Source organism: Apostichopus japonicus, chromosome 17 (genome assembly GCF_037975245.1).
Source record: "Apostichopus japonicus isolate 1M-3 chromosome 17, ASM3797524v1, whole genome shotgun sequence".
NCBI lineage: Eukaryota > Metazoa > Echinodermata > Holothuroidea > Aspidochirotida > Stichopodidae > Apostichopus > Apostichopus japonicus.
Genome location: NC_092577.1, coordinates 33,424,862 through 33,437,206, shown reverse-complemented (window position 1 = coordinate 33,437,206; position 12,345 = coordinate 33,424,862). Strand labels below are relative to the sequence as shown.

Here is a 12,345-nt window from a genome sequence, read left to right as displayed (position 1 = left end):
TACAGATATTAAGAAAAAGTTTTTTCCCCCAGTGTTTTCACGCTGTTACTATACAACACAAGTATACATACTGTGTACTGGTGTGTATATATATATATATATATACCTATATATATATATATATATATATTTATATAATCAGCGTCCATAGCCTAGTGGTTAGGGTGTCCGTATATAAAGCGGGAGGCCCGGGTTCGAACCCCGGTGGAGGCTGGAAGTTTTTTCACTGTTCTTGATTTCCAACTCATTACGATTTCAATTATATATTTATATATATATATATATATATATATATATATGTATATGTATATATATATATATTTAAAAAACGTGTCATCATTACAATAATTGATTGGTATATTCCACAGACCTGAAGGCAGCAAATCGACCAACAATTTTTCCAGACAATTGTAAATGCGGTAGCCTCCGCAATTTTAACAAGACTAGTTTTAGCCTATAATAAGCTCGTCTGCCCATTATACCTAATAACGTTATATATATATATATATATATATATATATATATATATATATATATATATATATATATATATATAAATCAAGTGGAGCACACATTAAATCAATTAATTTCTTTTGCTCTTTTCAAATAACCTTCAGTCCAATGTGTTATCGATTATTGTATGAAATGAGAGACATAAAAAAATCAGTTATTTTTCACGCCTCTCGGCCGTATAGGTGTATTTACGATCGAAACATGATTTCGTCAGTAGAGTTGCACTCAGGCTGGTATACGCTCATTGGCATATGTAACTAAATGGAAACTGTAAACCTTCGACGGAAACGGTACATCTCAGTCATGGGGAATAAGGTACGTAAAATATATATGCTTAACATTTATTTAAGACCGTATGACTTAGATTTAAATCCTTTTTCTTTCTTTTATAAGTTGTAATGGGAAACTGCAGGTAAAAGACGAAACGAACCCCCAATCACTAATCACAAGCAGATAAAACATAGGTATCTGTAATTAATTAAAATATTCCACGAATATCTTTAGAAAATTCATCGTGGTTCAAAATTCGTGTCAGTAGGCTATGATATTGTCCATATGCGATGGCATTATAAAAGGCGTACCGAACCTGAAACTTGAATTACGTAACAACTCTACACGTATACAGCACATAATTATATATATTTAAAAAAATAACTATTATTATTATTGTACCAACAAACAAGTGACATGTTCAATATCATCAGAAGGGTGGGTACATGTGGGAACCGCATCAGTGGCGGAGCTAGGGGTATTGGTCAGGGGGGGGGGGGCGAGAATGGTCTGTAGGGGCGCTTTTGACACTATCTAAGCGGAGCGCCACCACAAGTTGGCGCGGAGCGTACACAATTTTTTTGAGTAAAGATACTCCCTAGATCGCCGGAAATGACCCTTTCCGGGCCATGCTTATTTGGAGATAAACGAAGAATAAATAGGTGTCATCGCCATTTTGTCAGAAAATTACACCAACAAAATGTGACAAATGTCAATAGGTATTTGAGAGCGCAATAAAAAAGTCAATAATCGCGAATAAGTAAAAAGTGGTAAAAGCTGAAAAGGACGCCAGCAGTCCATTTGAGTCCGTCAGGGGGGGGGGGGGAATCCACCCCTCTGACTGTATGGACGCTCCGCCACTGAACCGCATCTCATTTCGCCGGTTGTGCGTTCCTGAGGCATTTAAGTCGCCGTTAGGTGCTCCGAAATCTAACCATTGGCTCAAACAACTTTCAGTTTGATCTCTGTATATATGCAACACCTAGTAATCAATTCGTTCGTAACTTGTTCTATCAACATCCATTCTTGTAGACCACGTAATAGTTGATATCACTTATTTTTTATTCCTATATTTGTCTATTTTTTTCCCGCTCTTCTTTTCCTTCTGTCACAGCGAAATTACTGTTTTACCATAATCATCACTTGCGTGGTGACTGTGATACTTGTATCGTTGGACACTAATAGTTCGATCCGCCATGATTACATTCCGCAAGTGATAAGGACATATTACGGTAGGATATATGGTGGTTATCGTGAAGAAGATGGAAACACACTACTTACCAAAAATATCAAGGACAGTCTGGGGACACATTCAACTTCCATGGCCGGTTACACAAACTCCGATACTACGCATTTGCTGACTGACCGATCGCCAGACGACGATGGTGAAGAGATATCAGAGAACCTAAATAGCCTAAATAGAACCAACCCTCGGATCGTAGACCAATCAGACATACCCGAACTATTAAAACTACTGCGGCCTCAGGTATAGAACAACATCCCCCCACCCCCACGGGCCCCTCTACACACAAAAAATGCAAGAATCGTGAAGATACAGAATATTATGTCATGTTTATTCCCATTCTTCATGAGGACATCGGCCAGTTGAGTCTAAGTTTCCAAGTGCTCACACCACTCTCTATCTGCTGACCAAAACTAATTAAAAGTACGGCAGTTTTAACCAATTTAATTGCCCCAGAAGAAAAGAAAATGATAATTATCCGTATTTTACTTGTTTCAAGACAAGGGTGAAATAATTTCATGAGGACCCCTAATATAGGCTTTATTGCAACAGTGACTCGTGACCCTTCACTGGACGTAAGACCGTCATGCTTGACAACTTGGTTATTGTCTCAGTATCTAAGAGGATTTAGGTTGAGAAGTGATTCAATTTTTTTAGTATTCGTGTTAAGGCGTTACCTTCCCCATGTTTGATATAAAAACGATTACATGGGGCTGGGGGGGGGGGGGTGATTTCAGAAGATAAGGGCAAAGAGAGGTGGGGAAGGGGTGGGGGACGGGGACAAAATCGGGTAGTAGTGTGAATATCTACCTTTACAATTATTTAACGTTCAACGTTAAATTTATGTAGGCCTATCTCTCTCCATATACAGCTACCATATTTCACTCCGTTGTACCTCCATATATTGTCAATCATTTACATCCCACCAGCATATCATACTAGATGGTCCGAGTTGATAATGACGTCACAGATGAAGAAGTTTCGAAATTAATATAACGTCATGAAACTTTTTAAATACAAAGAACGGCGCAAATCCCAATTACCAGTGCCATAGGAAGCGTTCAAACAGGCACCCATTTGGCTGGATAATACAAAGGATCCTGTTCAGTGGCGTAGCCAGGGGGTGCGTGGGGGGGGCGACGCATGAACTTTATTGCAGATTTCCTGAGTGACGAATTTGTAATTTTCTCCAGAAATCACGCTCCGCTTAGATAGTACTTGCGGCCGGAATACTCGAATCGATTACGCCTCCCCCCCCCCACGTTTCAAATCAAATTGACACCCACACTTACAAGGCCTGTAATTTTCTCCAGAAATCACGCAACTAGATGGCTGCTATCCAGCCTGGCAAGTGCCATCTCCGGCGATCTGGCAGGTACTGAAATCTGAAATTTTCTTGGTAAACGCTGCGCGCCAACTGATGGTGGCGCTCCGCTTAGATAGTACTTGCGGCCGGAATACTCGAATCGATTACGCCCCCCCCCCCCCACGTTTCAAATCAAATTGACACCCACACTTACAAGCCTGTAATTTTCTCCAGAAATCACGCAACTAGATGGCTGCTATCCAGCCTGGCAAGTGCCATCTCCGGCGATCTGGCAGGTATTGAAATCTGAAATTTTCTTGGTAAACGCTGCGCGCCAACTGATGGTGGCGCTTCGCTTAGATAGTACTTGCGGCCGGAATACTCGAATCGATTACGCCTCCCCCCCCACGATTTAAATCAAATTGACACCCCTACTTACAAGGCCTGGGAAGTGTCATTTCCGACGATCTATAGGAGGCCTTTTTAGCTACGCGCCAACCTATGGTGGCGCTCCGCTTAGATAGTAACAAGACGCCCTCCCAGGAAATGGTCAACCCCCCAGCGCCCCCCACAATCCTGTTGCATGTTTTAGAGCTACCGTGGAATGCATCCGTAGTTGAAAAAAAGTGAGGGAGCAGAAACATAACGATACCCTCATTTTTTGAAAATAGGTAAGGGCGAGGGGGCGGGGGGGGGGTGTTTGCCTAGAGTTGAAGCGGCTCCGCCTGCTCTCGGTTATTACATTTATGATACTGGTTTATTATATGCCTTACTTTCATACGATGCGTATCAGAATAACGAAACCAAAAAAATAAATAGGAGTCGCATCTTACACAATATCTTCCTCTTTCTACAATTTTCTTGCAATTTTTTTGTTTTTTGTTATCATGCAGATCTTCGAAGAACTACCTATCACCTTTCTACCAGAATACAAAAATCCTTGCTACTTACGCGACAACTCAACGGATCTAATTTGCTTACCATACGCACTTTTACTTGGGTTGCCAAAGTGTGGCACCACAGATCTCTATCGTAAGATGCTCTCGCACCCGGACATTATATCAATCCGTAAAGAGGTACAATGGTTAGCAAGGGCAAGTCGCCGTGGTAAGAGCTCATCCGGGTTTCGAACATCCCTTTTAGACTCGATTACTGATTTTATATAGGTTACTCTTTTCGGATATTCGTTCTCGGTTTCCGGGTTCTTTATCGGATATTCGTTCCCAGTGAGAATTACTCGTCCCGTTTGTAGCCCGTTTATTGACAGTAGAGTCGCGATTTCAAACAGGTGACGTGCACATGAATTAAAATGTGGAGGCCGAATTCAACCGCACCGCCCTCCCCCCAACCCCTACTGATCTATAGTTGAACCATGACGGATAGGCCAGAGTCGCACCCAACATTCTATAAAAGAGGGGTGTGGATGTGGCGAATCGCAAAGTAGAGGGGAGATTAGACGTCAAAGTGTGCATTTTGAGTCATTATTTAGTTTATAAATCTGGGCTAAAAATTGATTATAGGTCTTAGCAAAGAAGGTTGTGCTAATTAACACTTTTGAATTTTGAAGGAAAAAAATCCTCCCACTGAGCGCTTTGCCCCAAAATTATTTAAATAGCATACTAATTACTGGGTGGACAATTATTACCCACTCAGTCAACATTTATTCTTCCCACCCCGTAAACTATAAGCTTGCACATTTGCCAGACAGTATATATTTAGCATATGTAGTTTCATGTGCATATCACTGATATGCTCCTGTAGAAGTATACGAGAATCATTTATAATTTAAATTTATTTAGAAATGAAAAGGAAAGAAAAGATTGAAGTCCCTCCCCCCCCCTCCCCCCCCCCCTCCAAAAATGATAGTCCAAATTAGAACTGCTGAAATTAAGTTTTCTTTGGCATGCATTCAGTTATCATAATCATTCCTTGGGATGATGCTTGAATCTTGAAGAGAATGTAAGAAACTATATACTAATATAGTCTAAAACATCAGGTGGAATTGAAAGATGATTTATAGGGCGTTTTAAAACATTCCAGCATGAAATAAGAAAGCTTCTGCAAGGAAAGCTGGCAGATGGGTGGGTTATGGAACACTAAACTAAGCTGGCACCTCTTCTAAACTGTCGTGGAGGTTTAAAAAAACACATTGTACGTGAAAAATGACAGTCATTGACTATCATAATTATGATGGATGGGACATATCAGTTGAAAGCTTCTAAACCAGGGTTGTCCAACCTACGGCCCGCGGGCCACAGTCCGGCCCGCCGCAGGGTTGCGTCCGTCCCGCCAGAGATGCTGTACGGTGCGAAATTTTAGTGAGCAGATTTATTGATAACAATTTGAAGCTATATAATCAATGATTCGAACCTTCTGGGTCCAAAAAACTGCATACAGGTCAGTTTGTGTGACACTCTCAGCGGAGGAGGGGGGGGGGTGGGGCTGTACTTTATTCATCTGTTTCATCAGGAAGGAAAATAAATCAGTGCGCTCCGCGCGCAGTGCTCACATTTTGTTGCCTTGGGCTTCGGGCAAAAGATCGAGCGTAGGGTTCATGTGGCCCCCTCCTTCATCATAATCATTCCATGTGGCCCTCCTCTGCAAAAGGTTGGACAACCCTGTTCTAAACTATGCTCTAGCGACCTTGGAAAGTGATGAATGTAGCGTGTAATCAACGGAGCAATTATTATTGTAGTACCACATGTCATGCATATAGGTAAAGCATACTGATATTGGTCGCCAAGCATAACAGTTTAGGAAAGTTTAAAGGACATCAGAATCTTATATTATAATTGATTTTAAAACGTAACAAAAAAAAAAAAAAATAGTGAAATTCCGACCATTGTCAACACTTGCTTCTGCCTGAAATGAAACTTGGCCATACTATTGTTTATGATATTTTAAAGTAACGTAAAGGTGTCAAAACCCAACAAACTAAAACGAGAGAAAAACCTTCTTGATTTTTTTTTTTTTTTTTTACGTATTCAGGATCTCCACTTAGGCATTATGGAGATAAAATCTTTACCCCGGCAATAAGGAGGCTGATTGGCAAAGGCAGACGAAAGGACCAAGCCATCACCGGTTTGTTTAGAATATTATCTTATCTCTTTTTAAGACCAAACAAATACAAAAAAAAAGGAGAGAAAACGACCGAAATTCGAAAAAACAAAAATTCCATACAAGCAACATACATACATAAGCGAGAAATTTGAGTATATATTTGCAGAAAATTGAAATTATTCTGAGATGTAATGTTTTAATGTTTTGAAAGTATACTCATAAACTTAGTTACCGTTATATAAATTTATAAATTATTAAATAATTTTTTTGGGGAAGATTGGTTTACATAGGCTATCCCACATATCAATATACTATATATATAAACATATACATTTGTATATTTATATATACATATATACATACATATATATATATATACATACATACATATATATATATATATATATATTTATATATATATATATCTATATCTATATCTATATAGGCCTATATATATATTTATATTTATATATATCTATATAGGCCTATATATATATATATATATATATATATATATATATATATATATATATATATATTTTGTTTTTCACTGTATTCTATTTTTTTACAAGTTGATGGTTCAGCCTCAACTTACTGGGATAACGAAGGTTGGTTGGCCAAATATCCCAAGTACTTTCAGAAAGGACCGCCTTACATCTTAGCTGACGTCATTAAGGCATTGTTGCCAGATGCAAAATTAATGGTGATCTTCAGAGAACCGGCAAGTAGGTGAGGCTCTCTTTAGATTCAAAAACTTGTCGTCCTTCTACTTCCGTTAAGATACCTTTTTTTTTCTCTTTCTTTCTTTAATAAATACCTTTTACAGTCAATATTATAGTTATGTTTTAATGTTTTAAATCCGGTGGCTACTAATCCGTGCTATTAATAAGATCATACTTCAAGTGTTAAGAACATACGTAACGCATTGTAGTTCTTAGTATTAATCTGCAGTCATTCTTCAGAAAAGGAGTAATCAAATCTAAGTATAAGGACAATTAGGGGGAAATGCTAAGATTTACTAACCATAATACACAATGACAATGCACACTCTAGTTTTAGCAAATGGTTGTACGTTTTGAAAAATATTAATTATTGGCATGGGCGTCAACAGGTGGGGGACGGGGGGACATGTCCCCCCCCCACTTTCAAAAGTGGAGGGGATATCATATCATTTGTCCCCCCCACTTTTCAGAGCAGTTATTAAAAAAATCACATGCATATGCGCGATTTTCTATCACAATTGCTGAGCTGATTCAAGTAGAATCTAACTTAAGAATCATTATCAATAAATTGCACTGGAAATTAGAACAGTGCTTGGCCCTTTATCCCCCTTCCTCCGATATTCACCCTCCCCGCTTCGTCCGAGACCTCTGATAAAAGTTTGTGCGATGTTTGAACGATGTTTTAGAGTGTTTTGTGGAAGCACCCCTTCTCGTCAGAAATGGAATTCCCCTTGCCCTACACTGTGAATCAGAGAAAACGACGCATTTCAACTTGAAAACAAGTCGAAGACCCCACCAGGAAGGTAATATCATATATTTTAGGCCCTACAGACAGTATTCTGCCTGTATGCAGGGTATTATATGATACCAAACTACCGAAAATATTTCGTTTGAGATGGACGCTGTGTAATTCGTTTCCCTTGGTGTCAGAACGGCATCTTTCTACCAGTACTTTCTGTCGGAATTTAGTTTTGTGAGACAAAATTTCTCCTCACAGATCTGGTTCTGATGTAACTAAAAACGACTCAGGAAGGCCGTCTCCTGCGATCTAGGGGGTCTTATGTACCCAAAATTTACGCGCCAACCAATGGTGGCGCTCCGCTTAGATAGTATAGTGTCCCCCCAACTTTCTGAAACCTGCTGACGCCCATGATTATTGGTAAGTTTAAGGTCCAAAATAAAGACAAACTAACAAGGAAATAATGAATGAACTACCCTCACATTATATATACGTGTTCGTATTCATTATAATCTGTAGTATTCATTTACGTGCATGCGTTTGAGTTCCATGTAAAATTACGCTTCATGGTATTACCCTTGCGATACAATATAGATCGAACAATAAATAAATGAATGAATGAATAAATAAATAAATGATGAAAAAGGATCCAATATATTGTGTTCATGCAAGGTATAAATATACATTCCAGAAAGCGTTGCAGATTTGAAACGGTTACAATTATATGAAAATTTTAGCTGTATACATTTATTTATTACAGGTTATATTCAGACTACGTGTTCTTCAACAAGCTTAGAAACATTTCCCCAGAAAACTTTCACGAACTAGTCAGGACATCGATAGACGAATACAAGGCATGTTTGACGTCAAGAGGATCAGAATACGCATGCGTGTATCAGAGTCGTCCAGCTGTGAGATTCAACATCATTATATACGATTTAATATGTTTTAATACAACATTCTTAAAGAAATTACACCTATATGCTTTGCCCAAAAATATTCATGGCCACGTAGGTTTGTCTTCGTCTTCGTCTTCGTCATCGTCATCGTCATCGTCATCGTCATCGTCTTCGTCTTCGTCATCGTCATCGTCGAAGGGACTTTTGTTGATGTATGACAATTACACAGATGTCAGTCGATTGGTAACATTAGAATTGTTATAGAAACAACAAAAGACAACAACAAATAAAGTACTGCCCTTCATAATTGTAGATTTCAATTTCGTTTCTTTTGCAGAGACTACAAATAGGTTTGTACTCTCTTTACACACGAGACTGGCTGTTAAGATATCCCCGGCAACAATTTATGTTTATAAACCTCAGCAATTGGCATAAAGGTTGTAGACAGATTTTACCTGAAATATACGAATTTCTTGGTGCAGGTGAGTGTACATATACGGGTAACTCTCATCCATCCATCCATCCGTCCGTACGTCCATCCATACATCCATCCATATATAATGAATATGTAGCAAGTGGTATGACATATATATATATATATATATATATATATATAATAAATTAAAAAGATCCGACACATCAGAAAACTACGGTACCACTTCACGACCGGTTTCGTCCTTTTTGGACTCAGGGGAAGTAGGAATCAAACCAGGACCTTGTGCCATAGGCTGAAGTCCGTACCACTCGGCCAAAATGATTCTACTGGTGTGTGAATGTGTATAAACTGGCTTTGTATAACTTTCAAAGAGGTTCCAAAGTTTCCAAATTTGAGTTTAACATGTTGAATTGGAAGCCATCCGACGTGTAAGTTGTAAGCCATAAGCCCTTGCGGGCTTCTCTCACATTTGTGGTCGTATAGGCGTAGTAAAAATAACTTCTGATTATTAACTGAAGCTACCAGTTGTTGTCTGATGATCGCTGAAAGCGTGAACCTCTGAGTAACAACTACTAATGTTCCACTATAGTCTCAGCTATAGTGAGACTATAGTCTCAACTAATTTTCATCTATACTTCGCTTTGTCCACCGGACAGATAGACGCCAACCTAAAAACAAACTAAAATGTCGAGAACTTATTTCCTATAATTTTCTGATATTTTTCAATTTCAATTCTTCCAGAAAAACTCACTGAAATCGAGATAAATGCGATATGTATGAAGAGCAAGTCAAATACAAATGCTATCATGAAGGATGAGGCGGGACCGATGTTGAACGAGACCAGATCTATGCTGAGAGAGTTTTATCGTCCGTACGTGATAGAGCTGGCAGACATACTACACGATAACAGCTTTTTGTGGGACTACACGCGCTGAAATGAAAGTTTAAGCTTATATTAAATTGATTTCATGGGGGTATGAAGACATATAGGTGATTTTAACCTTGATGACTCAGGACCCAGTCTGTGCCGGATTTAGGCTAGGTGGGTGTAACAGGACCGCGTCCCCCGCTCATTATGCCCCCATCCCCTCCCCGACATAATTCGACATTGAAGGCATTGAAGACTCGCCCCAAACTGCGTGCGGCCAACTGAAAAAGTTAACTTTCTGTTGCTTGCAAGTGAGGTTTTGTTCGTGTCGCTACAAAATGCAGACAGTAATGAAACGTGATACCTTGCTATCTTTAGCTGGACCTGAGATGTCCATCGCTGTATCGTTTGTATACTATGCTGTGGGTATTGACCGCAGCTGAATGTACTGACTGTACACTAGTGCCTAATTACCGACGGTAGCAAGCTGTGTGTGTATTTTCTGGGATCGATGGTGGTGTCTAACTCTTCTGTTACACCTCATTCGAAAGTAGGTCAAATTACCGGCATTAGACGTTTCTTTTTGCGCGAGTCTTCACACCCTTTAAAATCGCCGTCTTTTTCATCTTGAGCGATATGATATCTATCCTACACGAACGGCCATATACATGTAACCTCGTCGCAACCTGAGTACCTGTTATGATAAACACATAGTTAAACACATAGTTGTCGCTATGATCATTTTCACAACATTACAAACACTGCAATTACATGCCTGCAGCGGCTGATATTATCATCCCATCGGACCGGAATTAATCTCACTTGTCTATTGTTTGTATGAGGATGGGGTGGGGGACAGAGGGGTCTAAACAATCAATTGTTTCCATTTTGTTGAATATAGCCTATTTTGAGTGTCAGAAGAAATTCATTTTGTCCCTCCGCCTCCTCTTACGTTATAATTGACCCCTGCCATTTACTGTCAATATCGGCCTCCCAAAGACACCATTGAACGATACAAGTGGTATGCGAATATATATTCAATGCATTTTCGGGGGCTGAAATTCATCTATTTCCCGTTAAGATTACGTCCTTATGTTGAGATGTAACAAATTATTAGTCTGCTCCATCATCAAACTTTAAATTCATGTAGACCACTTTTGTGTCACTTTCAATATTTTGAAATGATACGCATTTTATGTGACAATGCTAAGTAATTACGCACACGTGTTTACTATCAATCCGTGCTGCTAACGCATTAACCTGGTAATGTGTAGGCCTCTTCATTATGTTAAGGTGCAAAGATAACTTAATGACGATACCAACGTGTTTATACGTGAAAACTGATAACCTACTTTCACGTGGACGTTTGGAAAGCCATTTTAACATTTAATCGGGAATTTTAGATATCTGAAATTATTTCTTATTTCAGATATCTGAAATTGAATTCGAGATATCTAAAATAGATTTCGAGATATCTGAGATTCTAATTCAGATATCTGAAATTGAATTCGAGATATCTGAAATTGAATTCGAGATATCTAAAATAGATTTCGAGATATATGAAATTCTAATTCAGATATCTGAAATTGAATTCGAGATATCCGAAATTGAATTCGAGATATCTGAAATTGAATTCGAGATATCTGAAATTGAATTCGAGATATCTGAAATTGAATTCGAGATATCTGAAATTGAATTCGAGATATCTGAAATTGAATTCGAGGTATCTGAAATCGAATTCGAGATATCTGAAATGAATTCGAGATATCTGAAATTCTATTTCAGATATCTGAAATTGAATTTCAGATATCTCGAATTCAATTTCAGATATCTCGAATTCAATTTCAGATATCTGAAATTCTCTGGTATTTCGAGATATCTGAATTTGATTTTAAGATATCTGCAATTATTTGTAGATATCTTAAATAAATTGGAGATATCTGTAATTTAATTTGAGATATCTGAAATTATTTCGAGATATCCGAAATTCCCGATTGAATGTTAAAATGGCTTTCCATATGGACGTGTTAACATACAGGTTCACGTGGACGTGTTAACCTATTTACATGAAGATGGCATGTATGTATCTATATACTTGAAAATGTTAACATTTACGTGACTGTATCAACATATTTAATTGAAAATGTAAGCATATTTGTGTAGCAAAATAAATCTGTAAAAGTCTGAAGTAAAATATATTCAATGGTCAAACAATCGTATTTTCTTTGATAATTATGAGTTCTATATACAAACTGGCAAAATGAGGACTTTGAACCGTTTCTCCGAACA

At 38.3% G+C, this 12,345-nt stretch overlaps 1 protein-coding gene across 2 annotated transcripts; it reads left to right on the top strand.

Annotated features, from left to right (window-relative positions):
- The first annotated feature begins 706 nt into the window (after window positions 1-706).
- LOC139984221 (carbohydrate sulfotransferase 15-like) lies at window positions 707-12,244 on the top strand. Of its 2 annotated transcripts, XM_071998035.1 has the most exons (8): window positions 707-828; window positions 1,898-2,269; window positions 4,226-4,439; window positions 6,321-6,413; window positions 6,965-7,121; window positions 8,614-8,764; window positions 9,090-9,234; window positions 9,930-12,244. In XM_071998035.1, exons 1-8 carry the CDS (start codon window positions 775-777, stop codon window positions 10,121-10,123), a joined length of 1,380 nt encoding a protein of 459 aa, XP_071854136.1. In that variant the 5' UTR covers window positions 707-774; the 3' UTR covers window positions 10,124-12,244. The 2 variants fall into 2 exon arrangements, with proteins under 2 accessions (XP_071854136.1, XP_071854137.1); XM_071998036.1 differs by lacking the exon at window positions 1,898-2,269 and having other exon boundaries at window positions 754-828.
- Window positions 12,245-12,345: the final 101 nt, after the last annotated feature.

Excerpts from the sequence above, each read along its gene's own strand:
- LOC139984221 (XM_071998035.1), top strand. The coding sequence starts at position 775 with ATGGAAACTGTAAACCTTCGACGGAAACGGTACATCTCAGTCATGGGG. Across the intron at positions 829-1,897 it reads TCTCAGTCATGGGGAATAAG|CGAAATTACTGTTTTACCAT; the intron begins GTACGTAAAATA and ends CTTCTGTCACAG. Across the intron at positions 6,414-6,964 it reads AAAGGACCAAGCCATCACCG|TTGATGGTTCAGCCTCAACT; the intron begins GTTTGTTTAGAA and ends TTTTTTTACAAG.